The sequence below is a fragment of the Sturnus vulgaris genome, chromosome 16 (assembly GCF_052056855.1).
Source record: "Sturnus vulgaris isolate bStuVul1 chromosome 16, bStuVul1.hap1, whole genome shotgun sequence".
Taxonomy (NCBI): Eukaryota; Metazoa; Chordata; class Aves; order Passeriformes; family Sturnidae; genus Sturnus; species Sturnus vulgaris.
In genome coordinates, this window is record NC_142258.1 from 5,075,900 (window position 1) to 5,093,394 (window position 17,495).

Consider the following 17,495-nt stretch of genomic DNA (forward strand, 5'->3'; position numbering starts at 1 on the left):
TGTGAAATCTCCAGCTGAGGATTTGATGGCTCTGAAACTGCTGTTGGTCTTGATTCTTTATTTCCCTCGAACCGTAAAATGGATTATATTAACAATCTGTTATGATGAAAGACAATTTATGAAGCTAAATGTAACAATGTTTGCAATGTGATCAGGGATCTGTGGAGGAAAATGTTATAGAAACCAGGAATGTGAGTATGGATATAGATCCTTCTTAGCCAGAAATACTGGGAAGCAGATGACAGGTAGACAGACCCCCCTCAGGAAAGGTCCCATTACCTGTTCTGGTGTGTATTCTCAAATTCCCACCCCCTGTCTCAGTCACACAGACAACAGCAGTCTTCTTAGTTCATTTCTTTAATGTATTCACTTTCAGTGATGAGGATTCAGTGCTCAGTTAATTCAGCTTACTATATTACACCTCAGCTACATACCAAAATGAGACATCTAGTTGACTGAAACTGTGAAAGACAACTTTTTTTTGGTCCCAAACTAATGCAAAACAGCAAAGAATGGTGTTTCCATGTAAATCTGAACTACAGTGGACTCCCTTTGTTCTCCTCTCATGTAAAAAATAAAATTAATTCTGGCAAGGATGGCAGGAAGAATCTAGTCCTTTGTGTCCTGAAGTAAAGTTACTCTCTGGAGAAGGCAGAGCAGGAATAAACTTCTTTAAGAGTCAGGAGGTTTTACTGACAATAGCTGCTATTATCTCTGTCAAACAGGCAAAGCCTCGAGTGATTGTGGTAAGGAAGAAAGAGGAATGCTGTTTATTCAATGCTGGAAAACAGACTATTTGCCAGACTGCAAAGAGTACCGAAAAGGTATTGAGTCTCTCTGTTTGAATTAACCACAAAAATAACTTGCAAAATTAAAACCTTTTCCATGGATCTCTGCTGCTCTCTAACGGTGCCTTAAAGGATTCTCAGCACAAAGTCAATGTGCTCCTCCTGTAATCAAGTTTTGATAAAACTTTTAGTGCAAAACAAACTAAAGAAGTATTCATGAGGTCCTTCAGAGATGTTATCTGAACAGAGAACTCACAGGTCAGGTAGCTATTGCTATACCCATGGCCATTTGGGTGTGATGAGGATGCTGGTAAAGGAGAGCTAAAACATGGGAATGCAGGTTTCAGCTGTATTTTAGATACAGCAATTGCAGGAGTCTGGGAGGTTGCAAACTGCTGCAAAATGCCAATTTTCAGGACTTTGTATAAATTTGAATACAAATTTTTTATTAATGAGTACCAATATTTGAAAGGGAAAAAAAATAGCACTGTATCAATTGGGTATAATTAATAGAAACTAATGTTTGCACCTGGGACACACACATTTGGTTTCACTCTCCTCACACAGATGTCTTTATTTTATTCCCCAGTAAAGCTCCATCGGGCATGCTCACTTGGCTAATGGCAAGGCCACTTCCATGACCCACACCAGCCTTGTTTTCACAGAATCACAGAATGGTTTGGGTTGGAAAGGACCTTAAAGATCATGTCATTTCACCTTGCCATGGACAGGGGCACCTTCCACTATCCCAACTTTGCTCCAAGTCCCGTCCAACCTGGCCTTGGACACTTCCAGGGATCCAGGGGCAGCCACAGCTCCTCTGGGCACCCTGTGCCAGGGCCTCAGCACCCTCACAGCGAAGGTTCTTCATAACAGCCATTCTAAATTTCTTCCCTTTGAGTTTAAAAGCATTCACCTTGTTCTATCTCTGTCTGCCTACGTAAAAAGTTGCCTCCTTAACACAAGCCCCGTTCATAAGTCACTTTTATTTACATGGGAAAGCACGCTTGGGATCTTACAGTGTGGTCTAACAACAGCCAGCAGGGAAGCGATTGTATCCCATGGGGAAATGGAGGGAAAAAGAAACACAATATTCACAGCCCTCCTAGGGCCACCAGGGTCACCTGTCCCCTCACACGCCACCCCCTCATGGTGCAGGGGGTCCTGCCCTGTGACTCCTCCTGACCTCCTCCACGTTTTCACCTGAAACGGGGAGAAACCGGGCATGGGACCGGACTGGGGGAAGGGGTTCTGTAGGAGCTGCAGGTCCGGATAGTCGGGACTGAGAGATCTCTAAAGCCAGGTGTTGGAACTTATGGTTTATTGGGTAGAGCGTGGGTGAAAGGGCCCTGCTTGGAGCTGCCAGCCGCAGCTTGGAGGAGGCCTGTGAGAACAGGAGGGCAAGAGTAAAAGGAGTAAAGAGAGGGCAAGGGGTAAGGGCAGTAAGATCAGTAAGAGCAAAAGAGAGTGAGGGTCCGGTTACAATACAATAAATCTTCTTCTGTGTTGAATATTCTAATTCTCACTAACCAATCTAATACAAGATACAAATTCTATAGCATTTACATACAGCCTATAAAGATCCCTACATTACCATAATGTGTTACACTTTAAACCCTAAAAACTACTCTTTGGACTCTCTTTACCAAGCTAGTAGGGTCTTTTCTGACCCTTGGACCTGTCTGCAAGCAGAGGGGATTTTTCAGTCAAGAAGGGACTATTTTCAGCTGGCCATACTGTTGTTTTCTAGTCGTTTAATAACTAAGGTTTGGTATCTCAAAGACGGCTTTCATTTCGATCTTGCTTATAGTTTCTATATTCTCAAAATCTTTTGCCAGGCAATCATATTTATAAGGTTTTCTATTTTCATCTTTCCCAACAGGGCTCATCCCCGGAGAAGGCGTTCATCCCCGGGAGAAGGGGTTCATTCCCAGAGAACGGGATCATCGGATCATCCCCGGGAGAAGGGACCGGGTGCGGCTGCTCCGCCCTGGGCCGGCGAGGGCCCGTGAGGGGAGCACGGGGGGGGCCGGAGATGGCGCCCTGCCGCGCGCGAGCGCAGCGGGTAATGGCGGCGGCGCTGAGGGAAGGGGAGGGGACAGGCCGTGAGGGCAGCGGCTGCCCCGCGCCATCGCCCCCCGCCGGCTGCCGGAGGGACGGAGGGAGAGAGGGAGGGAGGAGGGAAGGGAAAGGAAAAGAAAGGCACCGCTTCCGCCACGGCGGGGCGGGCCTGGGCGGAGAGCGGCGGCGCGGCGGGGCTGGCAAGGGTAGGGGCGGTGAGGGCCGCGGCCCGGCGGGATAGAGGGTGGCTGTCTCCCTGTCTCCATGTCTCTCTCAGGAAAAGCCTGGTGGAGACGGAGTGGAAAGCAGGGCTCGAGGTTTCCCCTCAGTACCAGCTACCCTCGTTAGCGGGGCCCCTGTCAGAGGCAGCCGGGCCATGCGGGGGCAGTGATGCCATCGCTGCGGGGCTGCGATGCCCCACCTCAGTCAGGGGTGCGGGTTTGCACTGAAATTAACTTAGCCGTGGGTATTTCAGATTATAGGAAGGATTCAGTCTTTCTGTAGCCCGTAGCGCGTATTTTTTATCTCATGTTGTTACAGTGTTGTCGTCGTTTTGTTCTTTTTCGGAAGCGATGGAAGCGAGTCCCATCGTGACGTCCAAGCAGCGAGAGGAGGTGGTGCACGGGGTGCTCACCGAGGTGGTGTGCACGGCCTTCTCCAACTCGGTCCTCGTGGTGGTCACACAGTACGGCAAGATGGGCACCATCGTCTACGTGGACCCCAACACCATCGGCGACAACGTGGGCAGGCCCTCGCTCACCACAAAGGTGCTGCTGGGCAAGGATGAGGTGAGGTGAGAGCGGATGCGAAGCGCAGAGGCAGCAAGGATAAGGGGGAAATGTAGTAGGTGGGGCTGTGCAAGTTGCCAGGGAGTTGATGAATCACAGCAGTTAAGCAGTGTTTGAATAGTGATAAGATTAATTTTAAAATGAGGAAAGAGGGGCTCATCAGAAAAGTATGTGCGCTCGTCTGCTCTTGGACATAAAAGTTTAACTAACCGTGAGCGGTTTGGCGATCTGCTGTTTTGTGTCCCACAGGATATGGATTGCTTCTGAATGTTTATGGAAAGTTGATAAAGCTCTGTTGATTTAAGGGTTGCAAGATTAAATATGCAGCCATTGATAACCTTTTTGGGTTTCTGTTCCAGTGAGTTTGTTTTCCTTTTCAGGTCAGTTTTCCCACCCCCATCCTCCCCCACTATGCCAGCCCCATAATGGACTTGAGTTGCCCACTCCCAAGTGTGCCTGCCAGCACCTTCCCTTGATAAAGTTTAATTTGTTTTTGCTCCAACAAAATGAGGTTTTTAATCGACCATTTCACAAAGCTAGAGAGAAAGCAGAAGCAAATGTGTTTCACAAAGCATCAACTGGTCAAACATTAAAAAGAAAGTTACAGAGCTACAAGATTATGAGGCTTTCCATCAGAGTTGAAGCTATCACATGTTACTTTAGCTTTAACTAGAAAAGCTGTAGCAGGACAAGTTCCTTATTCCATCCATGACTTCCCCTTGTGGAGTTCTTTCTCTTGAGCAATAGCCTTCCCTTTTTGGATGGGAGATATTTTGCTTCTTCTGCTTTGATATCTGCTAATGCTGAACACCTCCACCCCCAAGCTTATTTTGTGTTTTATTTGGAAATGGGAAGTGCTATGTTTACTTTGTTCCATTCTATTTTTAAATAATTTTAACTGACTTAACTGATCTAAACTTCAAGAAAAGACTTTCACTAGTTTGCTGCTTTCCTGCTTGTCACTGTTAACATCTTTCTTAGGGATGTTGCACACTTCCAAACACCAGCTAAAATTAAGCAAACTCATCCTTCTGACACATACACAACTATGGGTGTAAATAAAACCTAGATAAGCTGGGTGGTTCGAAGCTGTACTGGGTGAGGTTGAGACTGGACATTAGAAAACATCTCTTCACTAAGAGGGTGGTCAGACACTGGAACAGGTTTGAGGTGGTTGATGCTCTGAGCCTGTCAGTGTTTAAGAGCCATTTGAACAATCCCCTGAATAATGTTTTAACCTAGTCAACTCTGAGTTAGTCAGGCAGTTGGACTAGATGTTGTTGTAGGTGCCTTCCAAGTGAAATAGTCAATGCTATTCTGATCTGTTCTTGTTAAAGAAACCTCACGGAAAAGGTTATATCCCTTTTTTTTCCTCCTTCAGCGTCACTTCTTATTTCTGGTTCTCATTATTCTATTAAAATAAAAAGCTACATGTCTGTAACACCAAGCATACAAAAATTGTGTATGTAACACCATTTGGGGGTCTCTAGGAATTACAAAAATAACAGCTTTTTTCCAGAGCTTGTCAGTGGAACATCCCCTCTTCTGAACAAGTTTTTAAACAAAAAACTGTGTTGCAAACTTCTTTAGAAACCTGGCTGTGAAGGAAATAAAGGCATTTGGATGCACAGCATTTCATATAATTTAACACTGGTGCCATGGTTCAGGTGGGAGGATTATGGAAGGAAAGCTTCTCTGTACTGATTTTCCAAGATTTCCAGACAGTACTGAACTCAATTCAAGTGCAGCTCCAGTAAAGTCATTTCAGGGTGGTGTGGGTGGCTGGCACACTCATGGGACCAAACTCTTCCTTTTTAAGCTGGTTGAGAAAGTGCTTTCTAAAGTTCTCTATTCCATGGATTGCCTTTGCTGACCATGGTGGAACAGCAAACATCAAGCTCAGTCTGAGTTCAGGATCAACAGGTTTTCCACATCACTCTGGGACTCTTCCTCTCCTAACTCCTGAGGGAGGGCTCACCCATCTGTAGAAATGTACATCTGTATCCCTTTGCTTTTCAGCCCCTCGTTCATGTTTGTGCCAAAAACCTGGTGGCATTCGTGTCGCAGGAAGCTGGGAACAAACCTGTTCTCCTCGCCATGGCTTTAAAGGACAAAACCATGGAAGGAATACAGGCGCTACGAGAAGTGATCCGAAGTTGCCAAGTGTGGTGAAGTTGTGCCATCTGGATTCAAGGAAATGATCTTGAGTCCATGAGTCATCACCACCTATTTAAAAGGACTAGAAATGAAAATGCTGGAATGTCTTTCTGGTGGTTTTGGACGTCCTGAGGAATTTAATGAATTTTTCTCTACTGTGTAGAATATTTGTGGGTTTTGTTACTGGGACAGGTTTGCAAGTCCATATAGACAGTGGTGAGACGAGAGCAATTGCCTCAACATAGGAGAGAAGTGCTACTTTTATCTTGTTGGGTGGATCATTTATTTGGGAAAGGGCTCGGCTTTGCACATGTGTCCTGAGGAGCAGCAGATGCCAAGCTCTGTAGCTGTGCTGTACCGCAAAGGGGGAACACCCAGTGCAGAGGGAATAAAAGAAACATTGTCAAATCAAATTTTACCTGTTTTCTTTTTTGCTCTGTGAGAATTACTTCAACTGAAATACAAGCCTTGGTAAAAAAATCAACAGTTGTATAATGGGAGAGATTTTCTTGCCTTTTTTAAGGAAATGAGTCGTAGATGGCTGCTTTTGTCCTTATGTCCATTCCTTTCTGGATGTAGTCTGAATTCATTTTCTACTTTCACTCTGATTTTAAACAGAGGCAGATAATGATGCTCTGCAAATTTCATGAAAGCTGATGTCAGGGTGGAAGACAGGAACCCAAAACAGTGGTAAGAAAATAATCTCTGCCAATGGATTACGTGCTACCAACTCATTGGAGAAACAGAACATCCATAGGCTGATCACCTGCAGTGAGCATCTGTCTTAGGAGATGTGGGGACAGGGGGTTTGAGGAGTTACATAGGGTTGTTTCTGCCAAATCATTTACAGAAAGTGTCAGATTAAGTTGTATGAGCTGATACAAAGATTAATAACCAAACTTTTGCCTTTTGCTTGGAAAGCACATTTGTTTTTACCTCTTGTAATAAACAACAACAAGTAGTAAATTTTTAAGTGAGCTGTTAACACACTTTTGTCACTTATGAACTTGATAGCACAGACAGAGGCCAGGTCTTGGATTCTGGGCAGGGAGGAGTTGTGCTAAGACCAGTTGGTACAGCAGAACCAGCACAGAGCCTGTGCCCACCCCATGCTGATCCAGCGGCCAGGCCATTTCTATTGCTAAAAAATCCCCTAGAAGTAGAAAAGCAGAAAATGGATTTCGAAAGGACTCTTTTCTCTGAAGTAAGGGTTATTTACAGCATTTAAAGGGATTATGAGAAATGAAACTCTTTTTAAAAATACATTCAAACACTGCAAGGCTTCCAGCTGCCCTTGACAAGAAACTTCATCTAAAAATAATTTTCCAAACCGTGCTTCCAAGAATCAAAGATTCGCATCTGTCAGAACTATAAATTTTTCCTCTTTTACACTTCCCTTTTTTTTGTCTAGGAAGGCTGAGAGAGGCATGTGGAATTCGTTATTGTCAATCTTGGTTTGCTAGTAGGGATTCTCTCCTGACACAAAACTGGTGTCAGGAGAGAACTGGTGTCCATAGCTCTAGCAGCTTGAGGAGAACATACATGAATTAGCAAATTGGATGGAAATTGCATCTTCCACTGTGGTGATACAGTGGCATACCACTGCTGTGCCCTAAAGAGCTGAGTGTTACTGTCTAAAAGCCAGGCACAGGTTAAACAACTTCATTTCCTGGCTGCGTATGTGCCACTAGGTCTGCACAGGGCAGCAGAGGAAAGGATGTGGGTGAGGAAAGGACATGGAAACCTTTCTGATTTGATGCTCGGAGCCAGGGCAGACTTACCTTGCTGCCTTTCCATGTGCGATAAATGCACGAGCAATTGGTCCTTCGACTTTGCTCCTCTCTGCTGCACAGTAAACCAAGGGGAAGGCCTGTCCAAACAACAGGCACAAGGTGCCACCAGCTGCCTGCCTTTCAGTCATCGCTCTCCTGCAGGCAGGGATTAATTCCCCATTGCTGGGAAAGCTGCCTCTGCCACCCAGGCAGAGCTCTTGCCCTCGGTCGCAGGACGTGTGCCGGGTGGGCGGCAGCGGCGTCGGGCCGCACCGCGGCTTTCCATCCGTGTTTGCTTTCCGGGCGTGGGTGCCGAGCGCGGCGGACTGGAAAGGTAAGTTGGGTGGCTTTTCTAAGGGAGACAAAGCCCGACCTGCTGCTCCAGCTCCCGCGGGGCCCGGGGCGCAGGGAGGGCACTGGCAGGGTGAGCCGTGCACAGCGAGGCGGTGCCGGTAAAGGTAAGCGGGGCGCTGGTGGGATCCGGGGCGTAGGGAGGGCCAGTGGGGTGCTGGCAGGAAAAGTGGGACGCTGACGGGGCCCAAGGCGAGTGGGGCACTGGTGGGAGCCGGGGAGCAGCGAGGGTAATTGGGGCAGTGGCAGGGCCCGCGGCCAGCAGGCGGGCGACGCTTGGAGAGTGTCCGGAGGAGGAGTCTCCAGCGGTGCAGGTGGAGGAGGGCACGGGGGATGAAGAGGCAGATGCACGGCAGTCTGACTCCCTCCAGAAGCAGCCCCAAAGGGTGAGTGGGGTCCTGGGGGATGCACAGCAGCTGGGGAAAACCCTACAAATCAGGGCTGACCCAGCCATTGGTTCTGAGCACCTGTGGGAGCCGCTGGGAGGGCAGAGCCTCCTCTAAGAGCCCTGTGCCTTCGTCATGCAGTCCTCCAGATAGGCTTCAAGGAGGGCTCGATGCTGCCCTGCCGCGATTTGTAGCTGTGTGTTGTAGGTCCTTCCTCCTGAGTGGCCTGATGGTGGTGTGGAGAGGCTGGTCAATAATCCGAATGTCCTGACTTTATCTGAAAGCAATCAGGAGAAAAGCCATGTCTCCTGCTCTGGTAGGGCTAAGCCTGAATGCTCCCCTCCCCGGGATGTGGGTCAGGGATCTCAGAGGCACTGCTGGGGGGCTGCGAGGGCTGACCTTTCCCTGCTGACTTGCTTCACCCCACAGGGGGCTGCTGCTGAGATGGGGATTTGTCCTAGGTGCTGCAGGACACACGGAGGGATGTGAGCTGGGAGTCTGGGCTCTGGCAGCCGGCAGATGGAGGGGAATCCCTGGCAAGGTGAAAAGCCCCATTTGCAGGTGGCCTGCTTGAACACAAGATTCACTGCTCAGTTTATCTTCTCAGTTCTCACTTAGCATCTCTAATATTTCAGGGAGTGTGTGTAACAGGTAGACAGTCTATGGCAGGTACCTGCAAGGTGTCTGAAAACAGACAGATTGGATATGGCTTAGTCCCATCGAGGAGCTGAATTTGGCAGCTGATATTATTCCCGGTGTCTCCTTGCTGCCTTTGTTTTGGAAGCAAATGGCTCTCTAACTGCATTGAATTGCCTGACTACCTTGCACGGCTGGGATCTAATTACCTGTGGATCTGGGAGCCCTGTCTCTGAGCGGCACCGAGGCTTTTGCTTTTAATGACTTGCTCTGCCGTGTTCAGTGTGACAATGTCGGGGAGGCAGCCAGGACTGGCTATTGGTGCCACCGTGCTCACACCGCGATGGCTGGGAAAGTTAATAGGAGATGGGATAACTTAGGCCAAGCATCTGTGGCATAGCACTTGGTTGAAAACAGAATAAATGGATCTAGTGAAGAGCACAGCTCTCTGCCATGTCTTGGGGAGTAAGCTGGATCACTAGAAAAGTTACTAGAAAAATACAGCTAGAAAGAGTGAGCTTTCACCCTGCTCTGTCATGATGCAGAGGCAAAGCGTGGTCAAATTCAGCCATTTACCCCCAGCCAGCAGCAGGGCAGCCCCCAGAAAGAGTGAAGAGTGATTGGGAAACAGGGCACAGCCAGACTCTCCTCTCCCTCCCTGTGCCACGAGCTATCTCTGTCCTCTTGTTAATGTTTAAAAGGCAGGTCCGGCAACATCCAAGTCTGTCCAAAGACCAGATCTGGCCCTGGCTTTCCCGGGATCCTTTTCCCTGCTGGCCGGGACAGACCACAGGACAGTGGCAGGGAGGAAGAACGCAGCTCCCTGCTGCCTGTGTAACACTATCGGCCCCGCTGTCCCTGCAGCCAGCTCCAGCTCCGCTTCCCCGCTCGCAGCGCAGCTACTCCGGGGTGAGCTCCTGGGGCCTCGCCAGCTGCTGCCCGGGCATCTCCGTTTACACACAGCTTCTGCCAGGCGGAGCCAGGGAAAGGTATTTTTAGGGCTGTTGATCTGACACCAGCTGAGTTTCCTCTCCTGTGAGGTTGGGCTTCGGTGAGAGGGCATACAGGGAGCTGCAGGGTCAGCTCTTGCTTTGGTTTGTTTTCAGTGTTTAATTGGTCCGAGGTCATTCTCTACCACTCTTATCCATGGCAGATATTTTTATGCTTCTCTCCGGTGCATGCTTATAGTTTTACCCCAGGCAATAGTTACCCAGCCTCTAAAATATTTGTTTATTAACAATGCACTGAGAAGCATCTATATTGTTAGAGTTCAGCTTGCAGGTTGTTAGTTTTTTAAACTGATATTGTTATACTTGGGAAAAAGCAGCTTTCCATAGATTAGAGAAACCAAGAAAGAGAACCCAAACATGGCAGTTTATGCATCTGTTGGCCTTGAGATATGAAGCTGCCCTATAAATAATTGCTTATTATTAGGTTGGGTCTTGCTGTCTGGAGCCACAGGGTACACAGTGTCCGTATGCCCAGCCACCCTCTGCACGAGGAATGCTCAGTGCCTTGGGGCAGCCGGTGCCCAGGAGCACACACTGAGCAGGGAGATGCCATAGCACTCCTGAATCCCCAAAGGGCAGCAGCTCTGCCTCTGGCACAGCAGGCTTGCTCCCTTGTGCTTAATTTGGGCGCAGGAGGGGCCACTGGCTGTCCTTCAGATCTTGGGGTTGGCACTACTGGCACACTGACACCCTCACAATCCCGAAATAGCCAGGTGAAGAATGTGGGTGACACCAAACATCTGGTTTCTTGGGTAGTCCCAGGCTTTGCCCCCAGTAGGCCACACATGATGAAAGGAGCCAAATTTGGGGGGGAGACCTGGTGTTTTCTAGGCTCCCAAGGAAGATGACACAAGTGTCCTGACGGCTTGTTGGTAAGGGACTCTTTATTATCCTGGGTGAAGAATTGGTTTAATTCTTAAGTCTCTGGTTTCTGATGGAAAAGGGTCCTGAGCCACAAGTGTTCACAAGTGTGAACAGCCACAGTGATGCACAGATCATTTCTTTTTAAGAGGGAGTGATTCCTGAGAAAGCAAGGAGCAAAGCTGGGAAGGACAAGTGTGCATTTTGGGAGACATGGGAACTGCATAGACCTCCTCAGGGAAAAGAAGTTCTGCTCTTGAAAGATATTTGCATTTTCCTGCCAGGAGAAGCAAACCTAATCATGGCAAAAGGGCTGGTGTGGGTGAGGGACACCCTGGAAAAACCCTGGGGAGGAGATAAACCTCGCAGGAGGTTTGTATATGCTGTGTGGGCTGGGAAATCTGCTGGGACCTTCCCTGTCTTTCTGCACCACTCCCCTTCCCTCTCCCTCTCTGCAGATGAGTAATGCCACACGTGCTGTGCCCTCTCCCATGGCACCTGGCACACCAGGGCCTGGCACAGCAGCCACAGTGGCCTCAGCCCCCCCATTCTCAGCTGTTGCCCTGCTTACGGCTGCCCACAACAACTCCCAGGATGGCCAGCAGCTTTTCCTGACCACGACAGCAGCACAGGTCATCTCTGGCATCTTCGTGTGGTCAGCACTCATCGTCACCTTCCACCAGGTATGGGCTGCAGCAGAGATGGGGCTCGGCACAGGGGTTGGCATGAGAGCAAAACTATCGATTGCCCCCAAGTCCATTGCAAATCACTCAGCTCCGGATAAGTATTTCTTCCTGTTGCTGCCCAGAGGCAATATCCCTGCTGTCAGGAGCCTGGTACTGGCAGCTCATAAGGATGGACTTTGCCCACACTCTCTCCAGGTGGTTGCCAGAGCCAGGAGAGGCTGCAGGGCATTGGCACTGCCCAGAGGCAACACCCACTGGGGCATTTGGGGTGTTTGAGGGGCACCAGCTGCCTTGAGGCATACTCCAAGTAGGCATGGTTTGGGGGGCTGTGCAGGTCCATGCTGCTGAAGGCAACCCTGGGGCAAGCTGCTATCTCCAAGCACTGGGATGGGGCTGCTCAGGGAGAGAACATTCCTCACACAGCCCAGGGAAGAAACCTGATTTCCACATGTTTTCATGCAAAGGATTGGCCCAGGGACTGGGATGGGGCCTGTTGTGTCTGTTCACTGTGATGGGTCTGTGGTGGAAAGGTGGAAGAGCTCTCACCCCAGAGAAGAGGGTTACCACAGCACCCCTGTGGGCTTGGGGGCACCTCTAATTCCTATCGGACCTGTGGCAGCCACAACTCTGCATGCTGGGCACTTTGCAGATCTACACACACCTGAGGAATTACACCATCCCCAAGGAGCAGCGCTACATCATCCGCATCCTCTTCATCGTGCCTGTCTATGCCTTTGACTCCTGGCTCAGCCTCCTCCTCCTCGGCAGCCACCAGTACTACGTCTACTTCGACTCAGTGCGTGACTGCTATGAAGGTGAGCACAGCATCTGCTCAGCAAGGAGGCTGAGGGCAAAGCGGGGCTCTCCTCTTGCTGACCTGTCTCTGGAGCGTCTTGGATTGTGAAGTGACAAATCTCCATCACTTTCTCTTCCACTTCCCACTCTCCCTTCCTCCATGCAGAAGTTTTCCCCTTCCTTCTCTGTCAGCAGCAGGGAGGGGATGCCCCAAAGAAAAACACAAGCTGGTGCCTTTCAGATACAGGCTTGGAGGGACCTCAGCACAATGGCCTTGGGAAAGAGGTTTTCTGGCTGCCAGTGGGGTACAAGTGCAGCTTCTCTAAAACACAAGGCAGATGTACCCAAGAAATTGGGGAGTTGGGGTGTGTTAAAGTGCAAGAGAAACTTGTCAGGATTAAGGCTGTTTTTCTACCTTGTTCCTCTCTTCCTCAGGAACTAGTTGTGTGGACATTTACATTAATTCAGGTTTGGAGTATATGAAAAATAAGTGGTGGGGATGTCCAAGAAAACTGTTCAGGACTCACTTCTTGCTGGCCACCACCCATTTGTGCTGCCCCTTAGCAATTTTGAGGTACTTCCATGCATAGTCCCTGGATAGACTGTGTGTGCCCAGAGGAGCTACTGTGTCTGTAATGAACTCTGTGCACATAGTGCAATATGACTGACTCCACTTGGAAATCAGATGTATTTGACCTGCTGCTCCTCTCACTGGGCTTCCACCCACCAGCATCTTGATGCAGTGCCAGCTTGGATGAGGGAACACCTGAGCAGGAAGGAACGTGAGATGAAACAACCCTATCCAGGACTTCCATCAGTCCTGCTGATCATGTCTGCCCTTGCCTTGGCAGCTTTTGTGATTTACAGCTTCCTGAGCCTGTGCTTTGAGTACCTCGGAGGGGAGAGCACCATCATGACAGAGATCCGAGGGAAGCCCATTGCGTAAGTCCCAACATCTTGTGAGTTCCTTCTCCACCCACTTTCCCCACCCAGCACCCCCAAGGTTATCCCCTCACCTTCTGCTTCCAGGTCCAGCTGCTTTTATGGGACCTGCTGCCTTCAGGGCATGTCCTACTCCATCGGGTTCCTGCGCTTCTGCAAGCAGGTGGGTACCCGATGGGGAGCATCGACTCCACTTCCCTCAGATGAGGGCTCTCTGGGTGTCAGGTTCCTTCCCCACTGGCCTGCCAAGGGGGCTTAGCTTCACTATTCTCTTACTATGCTGGATTTGGAGGCTGTTTTCCTCTGAGGGAGGCAGGTCACCAGCTCACTGGCACCTGGCCAGCCCAAGGCTGCTCGATGTCCTTGCCTCTGACTCACTGCTGAGTCAGGGTCTCCTCCCACTGCAGAGCTCAGATTGCCATCTCTGTCCAGTCCCAGGTTAGCCTGGATGCTGTCTCACTCTCCAGGACTGCACTGTGGGCTGAATCCTGTCGCCCGTCTGTCCCCAAGCCCTCTGGTCCCCCACCTTGGGCTGGCTACACTGCCTTTCAGGAAACCCCACTCCCTCACGTCTGCAGACTTTGTGCTGATTCATATTTCACCCCACAGCACTGCTCTCTCCTCGGTGTGTGTGTGTCCCTGGAGCAGGGGGGTGGGATGTGGGGAGTGGGATGTCCTGCTGCCTGTAGTACTCTGTGTCTCTCCCCTGTGCAGGCCACACTGCAGTTCTGCATTGTGAAACCCCTCATGGCAATTATCACCATCATCCTGCAGGCGTTTGGGAAGTACCACGATGGAGACTTCAAGTGAGAATTCTGGGTGGGGCTGGGGGGGTGAATGGGAAAGGATGGATCCCTGCTTATCACCAGTGTGTCCTGCCAGTCTCCCCAGGAAGCTGCTCCATGGATAGTGAGAGCACTGTGAGCCCAAAGTGTCCCCAAAGGGGAACAGAGACTCACTGCTCCCAAACAATAAAGGGACAAAACTCCTGTGAGCCATAATAAATAAAATAATAAATAAAAAGAGGTCCCACCAACAGAGGAGAAGCTGCTACCTCTGCCCTTCTCCCCCTCCTGGGCTGTGTTCTACCCCACAACAAAGCTGTGCACCCTCCCCTTCCTCATTTGATCTGTCTTTGCCCCCAGTTGCACTTGCTTTGCTCCCCACAGCCCAGGGCAACAGCTCTCTCTCTCTCTCTGCCTGTAGTGTCCACAGTGGATACCTCTACATCACCATCATCTACAACTTCTCTGTCAGCCTGGCCCTTTATGCCCTTTTCCTCTTCTACTTTGCCACCATGGACCTGCTACGCCCGTTTAAGCCAGTCCTCAAGTTCATCACCATCAAGGCCGTCATCTTCCTCTCCTTCTGGCAAGGTGGGTCCCACCATGGCCACCCAGCGCTTCTCCTCCCATAGTCCCACCTGGATCAGGGTTGCAGGAGAAGAACTGATGTCTCTCCCTTCTCCCACACAGGGACACTGCTGGCAATCCTGGAGAAATGTGGGGTGATCCCTGAAGTTCAGATCATCGATGGGAAGGAGGTGGGAGCTGGGACAGTGGCTGCTGGCTACCAGAACTTCATCATCTGTATTGAAATGTTCTTCGCTTCTATTGCCCTGCGCTACGCATTCACCTGCCAGGTGTACAGGGAGAAGAAAGAAAACTCAACAGGTAACTCTTCCTCACTTCTTCCTTTCTTCTAAGACTAAGGAAAGAGGAAGCCTCTCTTATTTTATTAGTATCCCATTACCAATGGGATGCTAAAAGCTACAAGAGGAATTTCTTTATCCTGTGCTCCATGCATTTCTTCTCCCTCTTCCCCCATGACACCCACAAGCTAAAACAAGGGGGGTAAGGAAACCTTGGTATGGTTGGGCAGGATTAGGGGATGGTGGTAATACCCACATGCTGTTGGAAAGGATCCATCCTATTTGGAACATGGAGTTGGGATTGCCTTCCTTCTCCTTGGAACTTGGAGCTGCAAGCTGATGTGGCCCACAATGAGCCCATGATCTTGAATTTCTAAGGAAAAGTGTCCTGGATCACTTGGGCTCATTGATTGTCTGCTGTCCCATCACTCTCCTGCTCCTGTTTTGCAGCAAACCTTGCCCCGATGCAGAGCATCTCGAGTGGGCTGAAGGAGACCATCAGCCCCCAGGACATCGTGCAGGATGCCATCCACAACTTCTCACCCGCCTACCAGCAGTACACCCAGCAGTCAATGCAGGAGGCAGAGCACAAAGCGCCAGGGGAGAATGGGCATGTGGCCTCCAAGATAGATGGACAGAGCAGCAGGAAGAGCAAAAACATTGAAAAGAGAATGCTAATCCTGTCAGATGAAGAGTTGTAGGAGGTATCAGAAGAAACACTGAAACTGAAGAGGTGTCTTGAGGCTGAGACAGCCTGGGCTAATCAGATTACTGAGAAGCCAGGAACTCTATCCCAAAAGCCAGTCTCTCAAAGGGAAGATGCAATAACCCAGAAAAGGTTAAGTCAAATAGTGCCAGCTTCTCTGTCATGGATGGAGCCATACTGCCCTGCTGCTGCTGTCCCTCTGCCAGCCCTGTGCCAGTGCTGGGAGATGCCAGGCAGGGAGGGGAGCCAGGGTGCAGGAGAGACCAGCCGCCCTCATCCTCCTCTTACCTCCAAGCAGTGCTGAGGCCTGAGAGAAATGCTTTTCTCAGCACAGTTCTGCTCTAGTTTCTCCCAATTTGAGTAAAAAATGATCTCCAAGGGCTCCGTGGAGAAAACCAGCCCAGGAAGGTGACTTCACTTCACCTCAAAACCCGGTAAAGGTTGAAAGACGTCATTCCTTATTTTTACATCTTTCCCCCTCTCCTTCTCACAGCAAAGCTTATAGAGATGTGCAAAAGACCTTTACCATAGAGAAAGTCATCCTCTTCTCCCTCCAGATGTGGATGCAACTGTCCGAGTAACTCCCCCGGGAGTGTGCAGGACCTCACTGGGAGTAACCAGAGGTCTGCAGCTGCATTTGTGACAGCTGCCGGTGACAGAAGTGCTTGTTTATGTCTAAACCAGTTTATCTCTGAACGGATCAGAAGTTAAAAGGGATTCCAGCTTCCTTATCAGAATCTTTATTAGGGAACTAGACTGTGACTGGTGGTGGTAGGAATTCACTTACTGAGAACTGTCTGTTCTTCCTAATCCTTCACTATTCCCCATCCCTGGGCTTTGCCTGACCTGTGGGACAGCAAACAGGAGCTGAGCCCAGCTGGGTGACTATGGCAAGGATAGAGAGGTGCTAAGGAATGTTGCCATGTGGGGCAAGACCACAGACAAGGGAAGACTGTGTATGGAAGAATGCTCTTCATATCAGTGATGGTGAGCTCACATCTTCTGTTAAGACTTCTTTTCCTTTCTTCCCCAATTTTTAGTCTAATTCTTATTCTCCTGTTAATGAGATGATCCCTGGGAATGAATTTAGGCACTGGTCGGGCTGTCATCTGGGATGGTAGCTGTCTAGTGGAAGAATGAAGGCAAATCTACAGCCTTAGATTTGCAGTTATGTGGCAAACAAACTGATGGATAAGGCTTGGAGCCCTTTTAAACACAACTCGTAGAATTCGGATCTTTTTTTTCCCCTGCTCTTAGCTGCAAAATGTAAATCACAACACAAAATTATTTATTTTTTTTCTAATAAACAGCAATTTCTAGCACAGAGCAAGCAAGCGTTTTCACTGAGCTCAGCAAGCAAAGCCCACGATCTGCCTGTTCCTGCTATAGTGCTGATGCTCTTAAGCTTAACGTCCTCCCTGCCCCTCAATGCTGGCCCAGCAGAAATACCTGCACACGCAGCATCCTGCACATTTTGGCATTCCTACAGGATTTGTGCTCATCTTTTTCACTCCACAAAGAACGTGCGTGTCTTCAGCTTCCTCTCCTTGCAGCACAGCACCTCTTCCAACCCTCACCTAAGCCGTGGATGCAGTGGTTCCGAGGTGCTCGATCTGGTTTAGCTAAGCTAAGCCCATACTCCAGCACCAACAAGACAAGCTCTGTTCAGTATTATTGAAGAAATCTTACCATGCTATAGCCCAGACTCTACATGAGCAACCTATAGTTCAGCCAGTCCTGCAAGTCCCTCTGGTCCGAAGGAGCACTGCTCATACCTGCTCAGCCTGTGAGACTGCTGCCACTTTTCCTGCAATAAGGTCCATAAACAAGAGCCAGATGCTCTGCACTTCCAGGCATTCATCCATAATCCTGAGAGCAAGACTGTCCTGCATTGAAAGTGCAGCA

The 17,495-nt window shown here is 49.5% G+C and overlaps 2 protein-coding genes across 11 annotated transcripts; both read left to right on the forward strand.

The window, feature by feature from the left end:
• The first annotated feature begins 2,790 nt into the window (after positions 1–2,790).
• Positions 2,791–6,207, forward strand: PSMG3 (proteasome assembly chaperone 3). Of its 8 annotated transcripts, none has more exons than XM_088174337.1 (3): positions 2,791–2,853; positions 3,390–3,637; positions 5,657–6,207. In XM_088174337.1, exons 2-3 carry the CDS (start codon positions 3,422–3,424, stop codon positions 5,807–5,809), a joined length of 369 nt encoding a protein of 122 aa, XP_088030463.1. In that variant the 5' UTR covers positions 2,791–2,853; positions 3,390–3,421; the 3' UTR covers positions 5,810–6,207. The 8 variants fall into 8 exon arrangements, with proteins under 8 accessions (XP_088030463.1, XP_088030464.1, XP_014725670.2 ...); XM_088174338.1 differs by lacking the exon at positions 2,791–2,853 and adding an exon at positions 2,972–3,055 and having other exon boundaries at positions 3,390–3,642; XM_014870184.2 differs by lacking the exon at positions 2,791–2,853 and adding an exon at positions 2,972–3,055.
• Positions 6,208–8,065: 1,858 nt separating this feature from the next.
• TMEM184A (transmembrane protein 184A) lies at positions 8,066–16,920 on the forward strand. 3 transcript variants are annotated; one of them, XM_088174332.1, is made up of 9 exons: positions 8,295–8,303; positions 11,269–11,493; positions 12,146–12,311; positions 13,143–13,233; positions 13,321–13,396; positions 13,948–14,039; positions 14,440–14,609; positions 14,709–14,906; positions 15,335–16,920. In XM_088174332.1, exons 2-9 carry the CDS (start codon positions 11,269–11,271, stop codon positions 15,583–15,585), a joined length of 1,269 nt encoding a protein of 422 aa, XP_088030458.1. In that variant the 5' UTR covers positions 8,295–8,303; the 3' UTR covers positions 15,586–16,920. The 3 variants fall into 3 exon arrangements, with proteins under 3 accessions (XP_088030456.1, XP_088030458.1, XP_088030457.1); XM_088174330.1 differs by having other exon boundaries at positions 8,066–11,493; XM_088174331.1 differs by lacking the exons at positions 8,295–8,303; positions 11,269–11,493 and having other exon boundaries at positions 12,195–12,311; positions 13,022–13,233.
• The last annotated feature ends 575 nt before the right edge of the window (positions 16,921–17,495 follow it).